Source organism: Rhinopithecus roxellana, chromosome 7 (assembly GCF_007565055.1).
Source record: "Rhinopithecus roxellana isolate Shanxi Qingling chromosome 7, ASM756505v1, whole genome shotgun sequence".
Taxonomy (NCBI): Eukaryota; Metazoa; Chordata; class Mammalia; order Primates; family Cercopithecidae; genus Rhinopithecus; species Rhinopithecus roxellana.
The window spans coordinates 146,807,953-146,828,645 of record NC_044555.1 but is presented as its reverse complement, the minus strand read 5'-3'; the positions used below and the strand labels follow the sequence as shown (position 1 = coordinate 146,828,645).

The 20,693-nt window shown below is 36.5% G+C and overlaps 1 protein-coding gene across 6 annotated transcripts in view; it reads right to left on the bottom strand.

The window, feature by feature from the left end:
- The window catches only part of DIAPH2 (diaphanous related formin 2), a 923,693-nt gene that overhangs the window by 459,094 nt on the left and 443,906 nt on the right, over window positions 1-20,693 (bottom strand). For all 6 annotated transcript variants that reach the window (XM_030934028.1, XM_030934026.1, XM_030934029.1 and 3 more), the window contains one exon: window positions 6,176-6,305. In XM_030934028.1, the coding sequence (XP_030789888.1) occupies window positions 6,176-6,305 (130 nt within the window). The remainder of the gene's footprint in view (window positions 1-6,175; window positions 6,306-20,693) is intronic.

Genomic DNA, 20,693 nt, shown 5'->3' with positions numbered 1-20,693 from the left:
GGCACCAATTTAACTGAAATGAAACCCATTTTGGATTTATGCAAACCTCCGGATAAATAATACCTTCAAATACATTAATATAATTTCCCCCTTTTGAATGGAATAGTTTTAATTGAACTTTACTAACTGTTTGGTTTAATACCTGGAGTCGACCTATACAACAGGAGTGGTTTTAAATCAAACAGTAAAAAAATCTTCAAAGCTGAAAATTAAAGTGATGGCCACAGGGGGAAAAAAAGACTTATCAAATATGTCTAGTAAACCAGCAATGTTTTATGCAATATATATCTATTAGACATAAGTTTACATATGTATATATAGATACATATCTATAAACTTTAAAATTAATCATTGGAGAAAAAATAATTGTCGTTCACCAAAAAAAATATGTATGTATATATATATTCAATGTTTTAAAGGCATCAGAGTCTCTGTAACAACCATTTTCTTTCTCTAAAGACTAACTGGTATGCCAATCTTGAATGAATTGACCCGCAGATTTATAATTTAACCAAGAATAAAATGACAAGAGCAATGTTATTTTATTAACTTTACTGGTAATGAAGTTACATTATACAATTTGCTTCTGAACTTCATAAGGCCTATGAGAATGTTTAAAAGGAAGTGATGTATTCTCATCCCTCACCTTGCCTACTTTCCTCCCTTTTCCCTGCAACAGTCACTAACTAACTAATAACAAACTAAATAAATAAATAAGTAAACTTAACCCAAAACAAAACTGCTCTCTAATTCTTCAGGCAATGCTTCATAAACTTTTCCCACCAAAGTACCCCTAATGGAAGAGAAGACTGAAAATACTCCCGTAGGGATCTGCTCCAAGTGGGAAATTTCTTTGAAGTCATCTGCTTTATTTTAAAAATTAATGTGGATTTTGAATTCTACTCCATAATATATATCTGTTTTAATGTAAAAATGATGCGTTTTTTCCCCAATATCTTTGAGCTACAGAGGTCTAGAAAAATATGCTAAGTTTATACCATAGTTTTGCACCTTCCAAGAAGCACACAATTTTAGCAGCTTAGCTTTACAAGGAATAAACGTAATTATGATATACTTTTTTCCATGGAACCCACATACTTCTTTCTTTTTGTTTGCCTTTCACATCAATGTGATTTTTTTCCCTTTTGCCAATAATGTTGATGCCTGTAATTGTAGTATTGAAGTAAAATAAATTTGGTATTTGCTATACCACACAGAAAAGATCTAACTCTATCAAAGTAGGTATGTGTGTTCTAATAACACAAAAATATGGAAAAAGATATTGGTAGTAATCAAGTTGTTCTTTTAATATTAGCTATATAATTCATTAACTGAATTAGTTGTTTGTTTTTTTTTTTTTTTGAGACGGAGTCTCGCTCTGTCACCCAGGCTGGAGCGCAGTGGCCGGATCTCAGCTCACTGCAAGTTCCGCCTCCCGGGTTTACACCATTCTCCTGCCTCAGCCTCCTGAGTAACTGGGACTACAGGCGCCCGCCACATCGCCCGGCTAGTTTTTTTGTATTTTTTTAGTAGAGACGGGTTTCACCATGTTAGCCAGGATGGTCTCGATCTCTTGACCTCAAGATTCACCCGTCTCGGCCTCCCAAAGTGCTGGGATTACAGGCTTGAGCCACCGCGCCCGGCTAGTTTTTTCTTATCTGTATCACTCCAGTTTAAAAAAACAAAGACTCTTTTGTTTTTGTTTTTGAAGAGAAGGGGATCACTTTACAAGGAGACAGTCCATCATCAAATAAAATGAATTATATAGTGTTGACTTATTTTTGTTTTTTGCCATGTTATACACAGTCCTGAATGTGATAGAAAGTGATTCAAACAGGGCTGAAATGTACATTAAGTAAACAAGACAAGTTAGACTCAAATACCAAGGAAAAGTATTTAAATATGAATAAGAGGTAATTGGCTTGACCTTTTACAATGCTTTGTTTCTTCCTGCAGACGAAATACAAAACGTATTTTCTCCTAAGGCTTTAGTAAAAAAAAAAAAAAGGAAATAGATTCTGAACAGAGATTTGACAAATGACAGTCAGTTGTCTTAGAGTACAGGGCAGGTGAAATTTCCAGGCAGGGGATGCAGGATGAAATCGTACACAGAGACAGGATTATTATAAAGGAATAAAAATGGCTCAAGAGACTGTATGTCTGGGTATACTGAAATGAGAACTAGGAGGAAATGAAAGAGGAATGCAAGCAGGCAGAATGTGCTTAAGATCTTTTGAGTTGAGAATTCTCAGTCTGAATTTCATAGGGAAAGAAAAATAACTACTCAAAATAATTTGAGAATAGGGATTGCTATTGCCCAAACAGTGAGATAGGAAGAGGATTTTTGGCAACAGTCTTTTGAATACACTGGCAGGAAGAATGCACAAAATCAGGAATAATCAAAATAGAGCAGAGAGATTTTGCTCTTAAAATGGATTTGGGAAAAGGAAGTTGGTGATATTACAAAAAATAAATATGAAAAATAAAATAAATGAAAGGATTTACCAAAAGCCCAGAAATAAGGAAACAAACAAATAGAATTGAATACAATACATACTTACTGAGACTGGAGGAACTATAAGATATTTTTATGATTGTTCCCTTCTAATAAGAAAAAAGAAACAACTATAATATCCTTAGTGGTATATCAATACCACTACTACTACTACTACTACTAAAGATAATGGTCCAGCAACAGCCGCATACTTACTAAGTGCCAAGCATATACTGTAAACTATACCATTTTACTGGATGCAATGCCTATGTTAACTAATTTAATCTCACTGTAATTATTCTCATTTTACAGATGAGTAAACAAAATCTTAGAAGTTAAAATTATTTGCTCAAGTTACAGAACTAATAGGTAGTAGAGCTAGGATTAGAAAGTTATAGTGTCAGGCCTGGCGTGGTGGCTCACACCTGTAATCCCACCACTTTGGGAGGCCGAGGTGGGTGGATCACAAGGTCAGGAGTTGAAGATTTGAAGAACAGCCTGGCCAACATGGTGAAACCCCGTCTCTACAAAAAAAGTTCAAAAATTAGCTGAGCATGGTGGTATGTGCCTGTAATCCCAGCTACTTGGGAGGCTGAGGCAGGAGAATTGCTTGAGCCCAGGAGGAGGAGGTTGCAGTGAGCTGAGATCGTGCCACTGTACTCCAGCCTGGGCGAAAGAGCAAGACTTTGTCTCAAAAAAAAAAAAAGAAAAGAAAAGAAAAGAAAGAAATTTATAGTGTCTAACTCAAAAGGCTGGGCTCTACAATCTACTTTTGTCAGTAGCAGTAGTGGCTAAAGTGTACAATATTACTGAATGTCTCGCCACATAACTATATAAAACATATATGTATATATACACTATATACACATATATAGTTAAATAGCAATACTTTTTAAAAGTTTTTTATTGATACATAATATTTGTACATACTTATACTTATGGAGTACATGTGATATATTGCTACATGCATAGAAAGTGTAATGACTAACTTGGGGTTTTTAGGATATCCATCACCTTGAACATTTATCATTTCTTTGTGTTGGGAATATTTCAAATCTTCTCTTCTAGCTATGTTGAAATATACAATATATCATTCCTATCTACGTTCAATCTATTCTGCTATCAAATATTAGGGCATACTATTTCTTTAATTTTTTTTAAGAGACAGGGTCTTGCTCTGTCGCCCAGGCTAGAGTGCAGTGGTGTGATCATAGCTTACTGTAGCCTCCTGGGCTCAAGGAATGCTCTTGCCTCAGCCTCTGCAAGTAGCATGGAACTAGCTAATTTTTCAAATTTTTTTATGGGGGTGTTCTCACTATGCTGCCCAGGCTGGTCTCAAACTCCTGGCCTCAAGTGTTCTTCCCACCTCAGCTTCCCAACTAGCTGAAATTACAGGTGTGAGCCATTGCACCAGGCCAGAACTTATTCCTTCCACCTAACTGTATGTTCGTACACATTAACCAACCACTCTTCATCCCCCTACCCTTCACCTTTCCCAGCCTGTGGTAATCACCAATCTACTCTCTATCTCTATGAGACCAACCTTCTTACTCCTGCAATATGAGTAAGAACATGCAATATCTGTCTATCTGTGCCTGACTTATTTCACTTAATTACCTCCAGTTCCACCCATGTTACTTCAAATGAGAGAATTTATTTCTTTTTTACAGATGAATAGCATTCCATTGTGTATATATACCACATTTTCTTTATCCATTAATCCACTGATAGACATCTAGGCTGCTTTCATATCTTACCTATTGTGAACAGTGTTGCAATAAACTTGGGGTACAGGTATCCCTTTGATATACTGATTTCTTTTTCTTTGGATAAATGCCTAGTAGTAGAACTGCTGGATCACATGTAAATACCTATGGTTATATATAACATACATATATAACTGCTGATTGAGGTATATATAAATACCTATTGATTGAGTGTGTGGTATATATTTATGTATAGTAAATACATTATATATAAATATATATATTTTCATGTGTAGCACTGTGTGGGTATATATAGATATATTATTGATATCTACTTCTTTCCAAAATGTAAAAATTCATTATACATATTGAACAAAGAAAATTTAGAAAAAAAAATTCTGGTAGAAGGCAATCAAAAAGTATTAATAGAAACAAAATGAGCTAATTTAAGAACTGGTCTTTTTTGTGCTATATATATATTTCAAATTACAATACAAATGTTTAAAATGTTATTATTCCACATTAGCTACCTGTTAGTAAATATGTTTCTAGTCAGGAAGCTGTATTTTTAAATCCAAAGATAAATTCTTTAGAAGAGCTATTATCAGAAAGTTGCCATTGCAGTTGTAATTTGTGTAATTTTCCATCATACTATACAATTTTTTGAAAACAATGAAAGAAAATAAATAATACAATATAATCATAGTTTGTCTTCTTGTATTATTTTGCTCCTTGGACCACAAACTGATACAAACTCGGTAAAATTAAAGAAATATGTTGAGGATTTGATTGACAATACCCGACCGGCTGAGATGACCAATGCCCAATATTATTCAAAGAATATTCTGGGTTTTATAGATTCACTATTTTTAACTTAAAAGGAAACTAACAGGTTTATATGGTTTGTAATAAACTTGAGTAACATATATGAAGTCCTTACCAAAAGTCCTCAGAGTTACAGAATGAAATTACTTCAGTGCAATTTCAAGTATAAGATTTATGGTGTACTTCTCTTATCTAAGAGGGAAAATGCACTTCTTCATGCACATAATCTCACCTTCAGCAAATGTTTCCTTGATCTTCTTTTCTTTCACTTTTCAACCTCTTGCAAAAGTAGATAATACTTACTGACAAAGCTATTTACCCTGAATTAAAATCTCAGAGACATTTTTATTTCCCACATCCTGTTCCTCACAGGAGCCATGGCTTGTCCATTCTAGCCCTTCAATGATGCTGTACTGCTTACCACATCAAGACTAGACTCCTTAGCCTGACACTGAAGTCTCAGAGATACCTACCTTACTGCTCCAGCCTTAGAGTCAACCATTCCCTTCACCTGTCCTTTTAAAACATTCTGCCACTTTGCCTTGCTTATGTCGTTTTCTCTCTGGAAAGCAAACCTCTTTTCCATGTCTGTAAAACCCCAACCTCATATTTCACCTTTGACCTCTTCCATGAAGCCTTCTCTTATTTACCCATTCAAAAGTACTTTCCTCCTCATCTCAACTACAGGACATTATCTTTTCCTGCAGCATTTCTCCCATGCATCCTTATTTTATAACACATTTGTGTGTATGTATATATACACACATTTCTCTCATTTACTATATTTTTAACCACACTCAACCAAAAACTCTCACAATCATTGTCATATAACCAAGAGCCCTATAGTACGGTTCCTTTGCCAACAATATCCACTTAAATGCTTATCAAATGAAAGTACAAACATATTATCTGATCAGAGAAATGAAAGCTTTAATAACGTAGCAGTGATAAAAAAATGATGTAAGACAAAATAGGTTATTAAAATGTAGTATGCTGTCAAATATAAGCTAATGGAAACTATTTTCCAGCTTTTCTTATATCAGTAAACAAGCAAAAAATACTTTTATGAATAATGTTTACAGATTCTTTAATCTTTCCATTTAAACCACATAGGCAAGAAATAATCTCAAAACAGTTATAAATCAATTACCTTTGCTTGCACTTTCTACATGTTCCAGTTCTTCAGGAAATTTTAGGATATCTCGGTAATTTTCCTCACAAATGTCAGCAATAAAATGCATAAGGGTTGTTTTTTGATCCACTGATTTAGTATCTCTGATCTGGAAGAAAACAAGAACACATTTTTTAGTAAATATATACTTTTTTAAACAAGTGAAATGAATTTATTATAACCCATTTAAAATTTTTTTAAAAACTTTGGGGTAGGTTCTTAATGTGGTCTAGTAGTGGTGCTCTAGATTTTAAAAGGAGCTCCATATTTTAAAAGCAAGTAAGATGACCAGTGAAAGTGCCAAATTAAACCTTAATCTGTATTTTCAAAAATGTCTAACTTACTGTGGCAGAATAAACTATTCTTTTCAGGAGAGAAGAACATTCATTTAAGTATTGATAATAGCCCAAATTACCGTGTGCTTATTTTATCATCATTCTGTTCTTTGCTTTATTATAAAAATATGTTCTTAAAAGTTATATTCATTTGTGAGATTATATTTATTTCTAGCCATTGTTGATGTAAATTAATGTAAAGGAGCAAGCACATTTTATCCTCCTCTACTTGCATGGACCATCAGAAAAGAATTCTCAAGGTTGTGCTTATCCTGAGTTATTAAAAAAAATCCCACCATACAATCCTGATAATATGAAAAATTTTATTTGCTTACATATTGTATTTCCTTTTCAGACACACAACAAAAGAGATGCCACAGTTAGAATGGTAAAAATCTTTAAAGCATAGGACACACAAAAAAAGAAAATCTAGTGCTTTAATGTAATTCTCATACTAGACTAAGCTGCAAATAAAATCAAGGATTTACTTAGAAACAAGGCATAAATACGGCATAAACTATCAAGTTTTCTCATTCTTTTGGATGTTTTAATTCTATAATCCTTAGATGATGGCTTTGTCCACTGATGTTCATACTGATTTGGAGTTTTTAGCTTTAAGGATTACTCTGTTTAGAATAAATGAGTATTTTTCACAAACAGGTTTATGAAAAGGCTGTACAGGATATTTAGGTAATTACAGAGTAAATTCATCCTTATTGTTTTAGTGACTAAGAAAGAAAAACATAGCATTTAATAAATCAGGCCCATACTGGATCTGTTTTGTTCTACAGGTCTTTAGCAACTATTTACATCTCAATGATGTAAACAACTTAGAAGAAATATTAGTCTCAAGGTTCCAAACAACCAAGCAGCCACAGGAGGCATCATGTTGATAGTTCAAGAGGTCGCAATGATTTCTTTCAAAATTTCTGGGATTACTTTATCCCACATAGGAAAAATATTTAAAATTTTACATTATCATGCTGATCCACTAAACACTTATAAGTAGTTTAAGGTAGAAATGACACAACTCAAGGATAAGCTGTAAGAACAAAAAGCAACACAAACCTCAAGGGCAATTTTTCTTAAGTAAGGATAGCAGCTGTAGGGGAATCAATGGGAAGCTCACATTCCTAAAGTGAGGTCTTTACCTGGGACTACTGTGTGATATGTTTACAAAGTGCATCGTTTTTAAAAGGATGCCAGGCATTCCAAATAAAAAGGAAATTAACATTTTCTTTTTCCTTAGAAGTTCACTAACTACCTAAATCCTAAAATTATGAAAACATTAAGTGCTTAGAAAAAATTGCAGGTACATCTTCCCAAAGGAAAGGAAATTCCTATGTATTTTATGGACTCTTTGGAGACAAAAAGTTTTTTTTTTTTTTTTTTTTAAGGAACACAATTCAAAACAACAAAAACCCACCTACTTTTTTAGGACATCAAATTGTACAAGTACATTACAGTTTACAATAAAATGCACATGGCTAACACTGGAAAGGAAATAAAAAAAACCAGAAAAATAGTACTGTGCTCATATGTCAATTTTATGGGTGATGTTTTTTTCTTTGTCACATGTGTTAGATTGTTTTGTATTAAAAAACATTTTAGTTTTTGGCATGCATACTTATAAGAGCTTAATTTTCAAAAATTGTATTTATTAATAAATATTTATTCAGTATCTGGTCCACTAACAATCTAATTTGTTACAAAATTTAGGAGAGTTAATGGTAACATTTTAAAAAGATAACTAAAGCATAACATCAGTTAAATGTATTAGTATCTTTGATGAAATGATAAAGACTTTTAGAAAGACTCTGCATGTATTTTTTTTTTTAGAATCAGAATATTCCCTTCAAAGCATGGGCAAACATGGCCAAATGTCTGTCTTGTCAAGTTGAGAAATATCTTAGTTGGTCTGGGAGACAAGCTGCTTAATGTATTGCAATATTTGTTGTTTTTTTTTTTAGAAAAAACCTCACACTGAGAGACCATTTTAACGGTTCAAACGGGCAGAAAATTACAACAAATGGGTAATCTTTTAAACCTTTCTCTATGTGTGAGAGACATTAGACCAATTATTTAAAATATATATATAATATTTAAATATAATGGGATTTTTTTTTTTTTTTTTTTTTTTTTGAGACGGAGTCTGGCTCTGTCGCCCAGGCTGGAGTGCAGTGGCTGGATCTCAGCTCACTGCAAGCTCCGCCTCCCAGGTTCACGACATTCTCCTGCCTCAGCCTCCCGAGTAGCTGGGACTACAGGCGCCCGCCACCTCGCCTGGCTAGTTTTTTTTTTTTTTTTTGTATTATTTTTAGTAGAGATGGGGTTTCACCGTGTTAGCCAGGATGGTCTCGATCTCCTGACCTCGTGATCCGCCCACCTCAGCCTCCCAAAGTGCTGGGATTACAGGCTTGAGCCACCGCGCCCGGCCGGAAAATATTTTTTACTTATTGAAGCTTATTTACTTTATATTACCATGCCTTCAGTCTCTCTTACCAGGTCTGTGCCATTCACACATTAGCCATTGTATCTCTCTCAGGCCCTATTGCGTTGTTCAATGTCAGCACAGAAGGCAACTAAGAACATCAATTCTACCGGTTAAAGACATTTATCCAATAATTTGCTCTTCTAAGTGTACTAGTTGGATATATACATCTCTTGGGGTAGAACAATCTGAGTATGTACAAGTCATTTCCAAAGTGTTTGAGTTAGTTTACTAAGAAATAGAATTGATTTCCATTTGATAGCTATTTAATATGAAATCATGTTAAAATTTTACATTAACATGAAATATCCAATTAATAGTTGCCTAGATTGCCTAAGTCTTAGTGGTGGTTATACTGTATGCATTTCAAGGTTTCCTCTATCCAGAAGGAAAGTGTCTTTTTGCATCCTTGTATGTGTTTTTCCTCTCTCCAGCCATAACAGGCAGGGAGAGACACATATATGACTTATTTTTATAAGGTGCAAAAAAGATGAACAAAATGGCCACTCTACAATCTTCTTTTATATATCTTCAAACAATAAAAACACAAACAGCAGTTCTAGAAATGGGAAATATTTGAAAAAGCTAAGAAAAGTTTTATGTTATTTTAATAAGCTGAGTTATCATCGGATGATAATGAAAATAAGACAGAGTGAGTCACTGTATCAACTGATCAGGTGCAATCAGTTAATAAACCATATATAGCAATTTTAATTGTAATCATCTGACCAATAAATGTTCCACATAAAGATTAATAACTGAATTTAATTTAATTCTATCTACCTAATCTTTAATAACTTTCTAAAATGGTACATGAATACAAAATACCTTTAATAGGACACTATTTCAATAGCTAATTCTGATCAACTCTTTTTCCTAGTAAATACAAATGCTATATTATGAAAGATACTAAATATATTTTATATGTTCAAGTACATCTCCAAAATTTAGTTAGGTATACAGCAAAATTTCTCAATAACTAATTGACACAAAAGAAATTTCTTTATTCCAATTATCCTCATTCAAGCTTGAAAATTTCTTCCATCTTGCCACGTCTTTGAAATTGGGCTGTTTGAGTACACAGAAACCAGCACAGAGCCAGAGAGCCTCAGACAACATTTTAATGACCTACGTCAGTCACATTCAATCTTTCTGTGAAGGACCCCTTCTGTAGGTAATTTTCCCTTCTGCTGAGATGTAAGCCTATTTCTTCTTGTTTTGTCCTCAGTGGGAACTGAAAATAACTGGTCACTATGCTGTACATAACAACCTCTCACAGAGTGAAAGTTCCCTTCTCATTCCCATCATGCTCTCCAAATAAACAACTGCAGTTAATTTAACCTAACTGCATAGATGTTATTCTTCAAATGTTTAATTTCTCAATGGTAATTAGAATCCATTCAAAAGATCCATTGCAAAGGCTCCTGTCATCTGCTAGAAAAGCAAAGTTCTTGATTTTGCATACAAGACGCTCCTTGAGCTGACCCTTGTCTACCTTTCTAACCTGCCTCCTGCTGCTGTCTGCCTGATTACAACTGCTTAAACGTACCACGCAGTTTCATGCCACTGTGCTTTTGCACCAACAGTTCTCTCTGTGTAGACTGCCTTCCTTTTTGTTCCTTTTTATCCACCAAGAAAATACCTACTCGTATTTCAAGACTACTCAACTTCCACGTCATTTCTGAAGACTTCTTTATCTTAGAAGCAATTAATAACTTTTTTTGGCTATCTTCATTCAATGTAAACATTTCTCTCTCTCTCTTTTTTTTTTTTTTTTTTTTTTTTTTGAGACGGAGTCTCCCTCTGTCGCCTGGGCTGGAGCGCAGTGGCCGGATCTCAGCTCACTGAAAGCTCCGCCTCCCGGGTTCACGCCATTCTCCTGCCTCAGCCTCCCAAGTAGCTGAGACTACAGGCACCCGCCACCTTGCCCGGCTAGTTTTTTGTGTTTTTTTTTTAGTAGAGACGGGGTTTCACTGTGTTAGCCAGGATGGTCTCGATCTCCTGACCTCGTGATCTGCCCATCTCAGCCTCCCAAAGTGCTGGGATTACAGGCTTGAGCCACCGCGCCCGGCCCAATGTAAATACTTCAACACAGTAGTCTCTCGCACTCAATATGAGATCTTACATGGCTAGAGACTTTGCTTTGGTAATATTTTTGAATCCATGGTGCCTAGGGGGATGTTAGAAAATACTAGATAGTCAATAAATGTTTCAGAATGCAGATTCTTCTTTACATAAACTCCAACTTTTGTGGGCTATAGAGCAATACTCCTAAATTTAATTCTATACTTATATATGTGTGTGTGTGTGTGTGTGTGTGTGTGTGTGTGTGTGTGTGTGTACCTGTGTGTATATATGACCCCACAACACACACAGAGGTTGACTACAAAGGCCAGACTTTTCCAGAACACATATTTGCTAGAGTTAGGTGCAAGTGAATGCCAGAATAAAGTTATAATTTGTCACTCAGGAAATGGAGCACCGTACATTTTTTTAGGGGAGGCAGATTAGGAGCAAAGCAAATATGAATGAGAAGTACATTCATTAATCCACTGTGAGCTGAGGACTGTGCTGAACACTAGGGATAAGAGATAAATGATGCACGGTACTTTTGAGGCCTTAACCTTAGAATTTAATAGAAAATACAAAATTATATAGAAAAGAAACGACATAGGAGAATAATTTGGTGGCAAATGTCCAGGACTGATATACTTAAAATGATAACTAGGGTATGTGTAGAAAAGAAAAAAAAAAGGGCAAATTCAAGAGAGATTGTAAGGAAAAACAGGATTTAGTCAGTGAATATTAAGATGAGGGAAAGGGAAAAATCAAGTACTCCAAAAGTTTTAAGTACCGATGATTAAAAGAATGTTGTATCATGTCCAGAATAAGGGGAATAACTCTAGAGTAAACTGGCTTTAGGAAAAGCATAGCAGCTCAAATTTTAAACAGAAGTGTTAGCTATGTGAAGATACACTATGAGAAGACGGTCATAACCATTCTATTCTCTTTGCTTCCCTTATCCTATATGATTTAGCCTAATTATGGTTCTTAAACATATATATGATCATGTCATTCCCTTCCTTAAAAAAAGCAAATGGTTCTTTACAATTCATGTAATAAAGTTCAAATTTCTAATCAGAATAATTATTAAGCATAGATTTTGGATTCAGACAGAACTAGGTCTGAACCTTGACCCTACCGTTTACTACTTGTATGACTTTGGGCAAGTTACATGAATACTCCATGTCTCAGGTATCTTACCTATAAAATGAGCATTAGATAAGCACCTGTGTTCATAGACATGTTTGTAGAATTGAATAAGACAGTGTATTATTATGGGCACCATCATCATCCAGATAAGAAGGATGAGAGCCTACCTTAGCTTCCCATCACTATAAACTAAAAATCCCTCTGTTATCTGGCTCGTACTCTGTTGTGATCTTATCTCTAGCTATTATCGTCTCTCAAGTTCCCACACTCACTTCAGCTACGCTGGATACAAGTACAGAGCTTTCTTTTCTGCTTTGTTCACTTTTAAATACTCAGCATCTAGAAAAGTGGGTAGCACACAATAGGCACTCTATCTGTATTTGTTGACTGCACGAATGGATGAAGATTTCCACCCATTTACTTATGTTCCTCCTGACCTCGGCACACTGTTCTTCCTTCCTCAGGTGATAATATCCTACTCCTCTTTTAAGGGGTAGGAGAACGAACATTTGTTGCCTATGTATCATGTGCCTATAACTCAGGCACTTTCATAAGTGCTTTTTTTTTTTAAATCCTAAAATCAATTCAGTGACTTAGCTATGAATAGGCCATTTTTATAGATAAGATAGAGCTCATAAGTTTTTTGATCTAGTTCCCACACTTAATAGGTGTTGGTGCCAGAACAAAACATGGCAATTTATGCACACTACGAATTTAAGATATACTTACTGGATTGAACTGTCATGGGTGAGGAAGATGGTATGTGTGTGGAAAGGAAGGATCTTTCAGGGAGAGTAGTAGTTACTAGTAATAAACCTTTCTCAACTTCCCTGAATAGAATTAATAAATTCTGGACCAGACGTGGTGGTTCACACCTCTAATCTCAGCACTTTGGGAGGTCAAGGTGGGCAGATCACCCGAGGTCAGGAGTTCGAGACCAGCCTGGCCAACATGGTGAAATCCCGTCTCTACTAAAAAACAAAACAAAACAAAAATTAGTCAGGCATGGTGGCACATGCCTGTAATCCCAGCTACTCAGGAGGCTGGGGCAGGAGAATTGCTTGAACTCAGGAGGTGGAGGTTGCAGTGAGCCGAGATTGCGCCACTGCACTCCAGCCTGGGTGACAGAGCAAGACTGTCTCAAAACAAAACAAAACTACTAAATTCTGTCTTTGTTCTCTGATAGTGGTTTCGATATACTCTAATTATAGAACTTATTCTACAATATATAATTTTGTGTACACAACTAGTCTCACCCACCAGATTGTGAACTGCTTAAAAATGAGGACTATATCAATTTTATTCAGCAAATGTTGAATGAATAAATTCTTTAGACAGGCCAAAAATAATTAGAGTTGATTTGATGTTAATCTTTGGTGACCTTCAAGCACTGTTTGAATACAGTGCAAAGGATTCAAAATTAAAAGGAATGGATACTCAGAAAGAAGAGGTAATGTGAATGAATAATTTATTCCAAATATTGACTGTGGATAATAACCAGATAATACAGGAGGCAGCAGAGCCAGCAGCTGGAAAATGGTGAGGTTAGTGACAAAAGTTATTCTAATTATTATTATTTTTTTTTTTTTTTTTTTTTTTTTTTTGAGACGGAGTCTTGCTCTGCCACCCAGGCTGGAGTGCAGTGGCCGGATCTCAGCTCACTGCAAGCTCCGCCTCCCGGGTTTACGCCATTCTCCTGCCTCAGCCTCCCGAGTAGCTGGGACTACAGGCGCCCGCCTCGTCGCCCGGCTAGTTTTTTGTATTTTTTAGTAGAGACAGGGTTTCACCGTGTTAGCCAGGATGGTCTCGATCTCCTGACCTCGTGATCCGCCCGCCTCGGCCTCCCAAAGTGCTGGGATTACAGGCTTGAGCCACCGCGCCCGGCCAAGTTATTCTAATTATTGTCCCGAATAAGTTCAGCATAATTAGGCCTGAAGGGATCAGGCAATGGAAGAAATAAGAACGAAAAATCAAGAATTCATGAGCATTTGCTACTTCATTGGTTCTCAATCCGTGGTCCCTGGACCAGCAATATCAGTATCACCTGAGAACTTGTTAGAAATGCAAATTTGGGGGCCCAACCCCAAATCAACTAAATCAGAAACTCTGAGGGTGTGGTCCAGCAATTTGAGTTTGAACATACTAGGGGAAAAAATTCTGATATCACCTCTAGGTGATTCTGATGCATGCCACTAGGGAGACACTAGGCTATTTTCAAATAAATTTCCAGGCAAGAAGATGCTTAGCAATTGTCTATAGCTTGCCTAGGTCCTCTCACAATTGCTTTTACATATAAAAAGTTGAAGTGTCAATGTTTTCAGCTTAGTGCCAATTTAAAATAAGAGAGAAATTATCTAGCAATTTGTGGCATCTGAAGGACAGAATTGCTCTGAGTGTTCTTGATTAATTCACATAAAAATGAGACTCTTTGGTATCATAATCTATCAGCTACCTATCCAAAAGTAGATGAGACAAACAGTATGCTCCATGCTGTGAAGATTCCAGATACATTGCTCTTCAGTGTTCTAAACTGTCCTTCATCCTTCACCTAAAACTGTATTGAAAAAATACTTAAATGCTGCTATAGTATGTCTTTTTTCTTTTTCTTTTTTTTTTTTTGAGACGGAGTCTTGCTCTGTCTCCCAGGCTGGAGTGCAGTGGCCGGTTCTCAGCTCACTGCAAGCTCTGCCTCCCGGGTTTACGCCATTCTCCTGCCTCAGCCTCCCAAGTAGCTGGGACTACAGGCGCCGGCCACCTCGCCCGGCTAGTTTTTTGTATTTTTAGTAGAGACAGGGTTTCACCGTGTTAGCCAGGATGGTCTCGATCTCCTGACCTCGTGATCCACCCGTCTCGGCCTCCCAAAGTGCTGGGATTACAGGCTTGAGCCACCGCGCCCGGCCAGTATGTCTTATCTACTATGTATCATCAGAGTGACGGACTAGATAACCTAGCAGATTATTCATGCCTTCCAACTCCTGCTCAAGCAAATCTGCATTGTTGCTTACATATTTACTCAGGGAGTTTGAATCAGATTCTGAAATTGTAAGTTGCAGACATCAGGTTTCAGTGCTTGCCATAAAAGTTCTTGTATCTAAATAACCTAATGCCTTGCTTGACCTCTATGCCAAACAGTTTACATGTATGAAATCAGACTATGGTGGGTGTATGTAAAGGAGAGAGCCAAGGGAGGAAGCTTCATTCCTGCTCCATGGCACTGACATATGCTGATACTGCATTTCATGTGTCATCATACTCGTTTTGGGTTGAAGACCAAGAGTGAGAATGGGGCTAGGTTCATGTGTTACCATACATTATATAGGAACAAAGCAGTGGACCTTGGCTCCTTGCCCCAAAGCAATCCTGACCTCAATTGCAGGGTGGCACCGAAAACAGTTCTCTTGACAGGACGTGGTGGCTCACGCCTGTAATCTCAGCAGTTGGGGAGGCCGAGTCGGGTGGATCACCTGAGGTCAGGAGTTTGAGACCAGCCTGACCAACATGATGAAACCCTGTCTCTGCTAAAAATACAAAATTAGCCAGGTGTGGTGGCACATGCCTGTAATCCCTGCTACTTGGGAGGCCGAGGCAGGAGAATCACTTGAACCCAGGAGGTGGAGGTTGCAGTGAGCCGAGATCCTGCCACTGCACTCCAGCCTGGGCAGCAAGAGCAAAACCCCACCTCAAAAAAAGAAAAGAAAACAGTTCTCTTCTGGAAACACGCAAGAATGTGTGGGAGGAACACCTGGCTTTCTTGCATGAATGGCTGTAGAGTGTAAACTGGTCTGAGACAAAAACTGATTTTTGCATAAAGAGTATAAGAAATGAAGTAGCAAAGGAGCATGGATATCACTAAAGGAAATGTTTCTGCACACATTAAAGGAAGACTATCTTTAAAGCATATTAAAACTTAAATGTGAGAGAAAAGTTCAAATCTACAGCGTATCCAAAGGAAGCCCTTTTGGATCTCCCCTTTCCTTTGGAATTTACATGAATGGCCATATGAAGTTCAGCAAACTTATCAACAGGTCCTGTACTCAGGGGAAAAAAAAAATTGCCTAATCCTTCCTTCTGTGTCAAGGAAACATTCCTCACACATAGCAACATCACACAATACACATATATAATTGTCCTTGAAAAGAAAAGAAATACTGAAACTCAGTGAAGAGATCTGGTTGAGTCAATGGAATAAAACCATCTAAACTACCAATACAGTCTTATAATTCAACTTTTTTAGTGAACATTTTCCTTAATCATGGCTTCCTTTTTCCCTATTATATTTGTATATTCATGGAACAGTTAATATTTAAGCAATCATGAATGCTCCAGTGCATATATCAAAACAGCTACTACTGCTTGCCAGTCTTGATGCAGCACATGAATTCTAATGTTAGTCTCCTTTATTTAAACAAAATTAAGTTCTGTGCCCTCTGCCAAGGGTTGTTTACAAATTATTGCTTTCTTCAATACCACCACACACTGCAATAACATTGAAAAAGATAATGTATTTTTAAGGATTGCAATTACCATAAAGACGTTAGTTCTGTAGCTATGACCGGACAGGTTTAATACATGTTTTCCCAGCTTTATTTCTAAATCTGTCACCAAAAATGCTTTTCTGGGCACCACATGACTAGGGCTGACACTAATTCAGCCAAATGTAATTTACGGTGGAAAGAGGTCTTTATCCTTTATGTAGGCCTGATAGTCCTTTTTTACAACCTTTAGTTTGGTATTATAATAGTACTTCCAACCAAAAGGAAACAGATAATATCAATTGTATAGTCAAGCAAATTAAAAGTTTTACACTTGTTAGCCTAATTTATAGTAGCAATCTGTGAAAGGAGAGCTTAAACTTGAAACCATGACAACATTAAATGGAATAAGGATTCATCTCAATTGCCACCTTCCAGACCAGCAGGGCATTTGTGCTGTTAGTTTCCTGTACAAGACAAATTCTGTTTCCTGCCCTTCCTGCTCCCCTTCTCAGCATTTTCCCTTCCAGCCCCACTTATCCAAGGAGAATGACCTGCATGTGCATTAGCCTGCATTGCCAGGACCAGTGGCAAATTAACCATCATTTGTACTCACTGGTTTTAGGAAAGGCCAGAATGAATTAATGAAATATGTCTATACAAAGAAAAGTTGTTCTGGTACTTTCATATGCTTTTAATCATCCTGTCTGTAGTTGGCTTACCAAATAAAAATTCTTCTGAGAATAGTTTTAATAAAAATCAAATTATTTAAATTGGTATAGGAATAGTTTACAAGTACGAATGTTTGTTGGTGTTAGATGGTTTCTTCTCAGACATGGGTTAAGCATGTAACTAAAACTTTTAACTTTTATTGTCATGAGCATTTTACTTAAATTGTTTTATATGTATGAGGTTTGAGAGTAGATGGAATAAATTTATTTTTATGTACATAGCTCCAGATTGTCACTACCACCAAAAGAGTCCATAGGACTCATTTGCTCTGTCTATACACTGTAAATAAATAATAAATGGCATTTAGAGGTTTAACCTTTAATAAATGGCATTAAATGGCACTTAACATTAGTGATTTTAGCTATTTATGAAAAATTTTGAAGGTCTAAGACACAGAATACTACAAAAGCGTAATTAGAATTCAGTATTGAGGAGCAGCTGTTTAAGAGTGAGGTATTTAACCATGTTGATGTTTCTAGCTATATTCATCCATGCTGTATATTCGTTGATGCTATAAATATTATTAATTTTAGGCCTATTCTCTCATTGAACATTTTCAGTGTCTGGTTTCCATTTTTTTGTGGGGGAATCACTGTTTTGGATATAATTACAGATAATGCTGCTGTGAACACTTTTTTTTTGTTTGTTTTTGAAGACAGGATTTTACTGTGACCTAGCCTGGAGTGCAGTGGCACAGTGGCATGATCACGGCTCACTGCAGCCTCGACCTCCCAGACTCAGGTAATCCTTATACCTCAGCCTCCTGAGTAGCTGTGACTACAGGCACCCACCACCATACCCTGCTAATTTTTGTATTTTTCTGTAGAGACGGGGTTTTGCCATGTTGCCCAGGCTGGTCTCAAAATCCTGGGCTCCAGGGATTCGCCCATCTCGGCCTCTCAAAGTGCCGAGATTACAAGCTATATTATCCGGGCTGCTATCGAACTCCTGGCTTCAAGCAATCCTGCCTCAGGCTCCTAAAGCCCTGGGATTATAGGTGTGGGCTACCATGCTTGCCTTTAACCATTTTTAAGCACACAGTTCAGTGGGGTTAAGTGCATTCACACTGTTGTGCAACCATCACCACTATCCATCTCCAGGACGTTTTAAACATCCTATACTGAAACTGTTACCCATTAAACATTTAACTCCCCATCTGCCTTATCCTCCAACCCTTGGTAAACAAAGACTTTTTGTCTCTACAAATTTGACTACTCTAGGTACCTCATATAAGTGGAATCATATAGTATTTATCCTTCTGCATATGACTTATTTCACGTAACATAATGTCACGGAGATTCATTCATATTATAACATATACCAGAGTTTCATTCCTTTTAAAGGCTGAATAGTATTGCATTGTATATATGCCACACTTTGTTTATCCATTCATCACTCAATGGACATTTGGGTTGTTTCCATGTTTTGGCTACTATGAATAATGCTGCTATGAATTTGGTATGCAATCATCGGTGAGTCCTTGCATCTGATTCTTTTATGTATATGCCCAGAAGTGGAATTGCTGGATCATATGGTAATTCCATTTAATTTTTGTAGTAACTGCCATGCTATTTCCTACATTGGTTGCACCATTTTACATTCCCACCAGCAGTGCATAAGGGTTCAAATTTCTCCACATCCTTACCAACACTTGTTGCTTTCTGTTTTCTTGATAGTAGCCATCACAGTATGTTTCAAGTGGTATTTCATTGTGGTTTTGATCTGCAATTTCCTAATGATTAGTGGTGTTAAGTATCTTTTCCTGTGTTTATTGGCCATCTGTATATCTTCTCTGGAGAAATATTTATTCAATTCCTTTACTCAATTTTGAACTGAGCTGTTTTGTTGTTGTTGAGTTGTGGGAGTTCTTTATATATTCTGGATATCAATCATTTATCAAATACATTATTTACGAATATATTCTCCCATTCTGTGGGTTGCCTTTTTTTAAACTCTGTTGATAGTGTTATTTGATTATGTGATAATTCTTGTATATGTCTCCAGGGTCCTTACCTAAGAGTTTATCTAGAGTATATGCTAGAAGGGGCATTTCTGCATATGGTTTAACATTTCTTGATAGTACCAAATTGTTTTCCAAAATGAATTTAGCAAGTTACACTCTCACCAGTAGTTCCCTTTGTCCCTTATTCTTACCTCTACTTTATATTAACAGAATTTAACATTTTTGCCAATCTGGTGAATGTGAAATATCTTTTTATATATATTCATATATTCCAAATATGAAATCCATCATTGTGGTTTAATTTAATCATAAGTATGAATGAAAAATGGTAGGTGGCCGGGCGCGGTGGCTCACGCCTGTAATCCCAGCATTTTGGGAGGCTGAGGCAGGTGGATCACGTGGTCAGGAGTTCGAGATCAGCCTGGCCTATATGGTGAAACCTCGTCTCTACTAAAAATACAAAAATTAGCTGGGCGTGGTGGTATGCGCCTGTAGTCACAGCTGCTCAGGAGGCTGAGGCAAGAGAATTGCCTGAACCCAGGAGGCAGAGGTTGCAGTGAGTCGAGATCACACCACTGTACTCCAGCCTCGGTGACAGAGCAAGACTTGGTCTCAAAATATAAATAAATAAATAAATAAATAAATAAATAAATAAATAAGGTATAGACACTTTGAAAAACAGTATCTCTTAAAATTAAAACTATACTTTCCATATGACCCAGGATTCCCACTCCTAGGTATTTACCCAAGATAAATGAATTTATGTCTTTTACATAAATGATGATAGCAACATGTATAATAGCCAAAATTTAGAAACAACCCAACTGTCCATCAGGTGATGAATAGATAAACAAAATGTGGCACAGCCATACAATGGAATACTACCCCAAAATAACAATGAACTACCAATACATGCCACAACTTTACACTAAGTGAAAAAACTCACTAACAACACAAAGTAACACAAAGACTCTATTACTGTATTATTCCATTGATATGAAATTCTAGAAGAAGGCAAAACCATGGTGATTTAAAACAAATCAGGAGTTGTCTGGAGCTAGGAGTGGGGATCCACTGCACAGAGGCATCAGGAAACCACACTGGTTGATTGCAGTGGAGGTTCCAAAGCTGTATACAAATAACAAACTTCATCTAACTATATGCCTAAAGTGAGTAATTTTTTTTTTTTTTTTTTTTTTTTCCAGATGGGGTCTTGTCAGAGGCATGTGAACCAGAGCAACTCCATCTTAAATAGGAGCTGGGTAAAATTAGGCTGAAACCTACTGGGTTA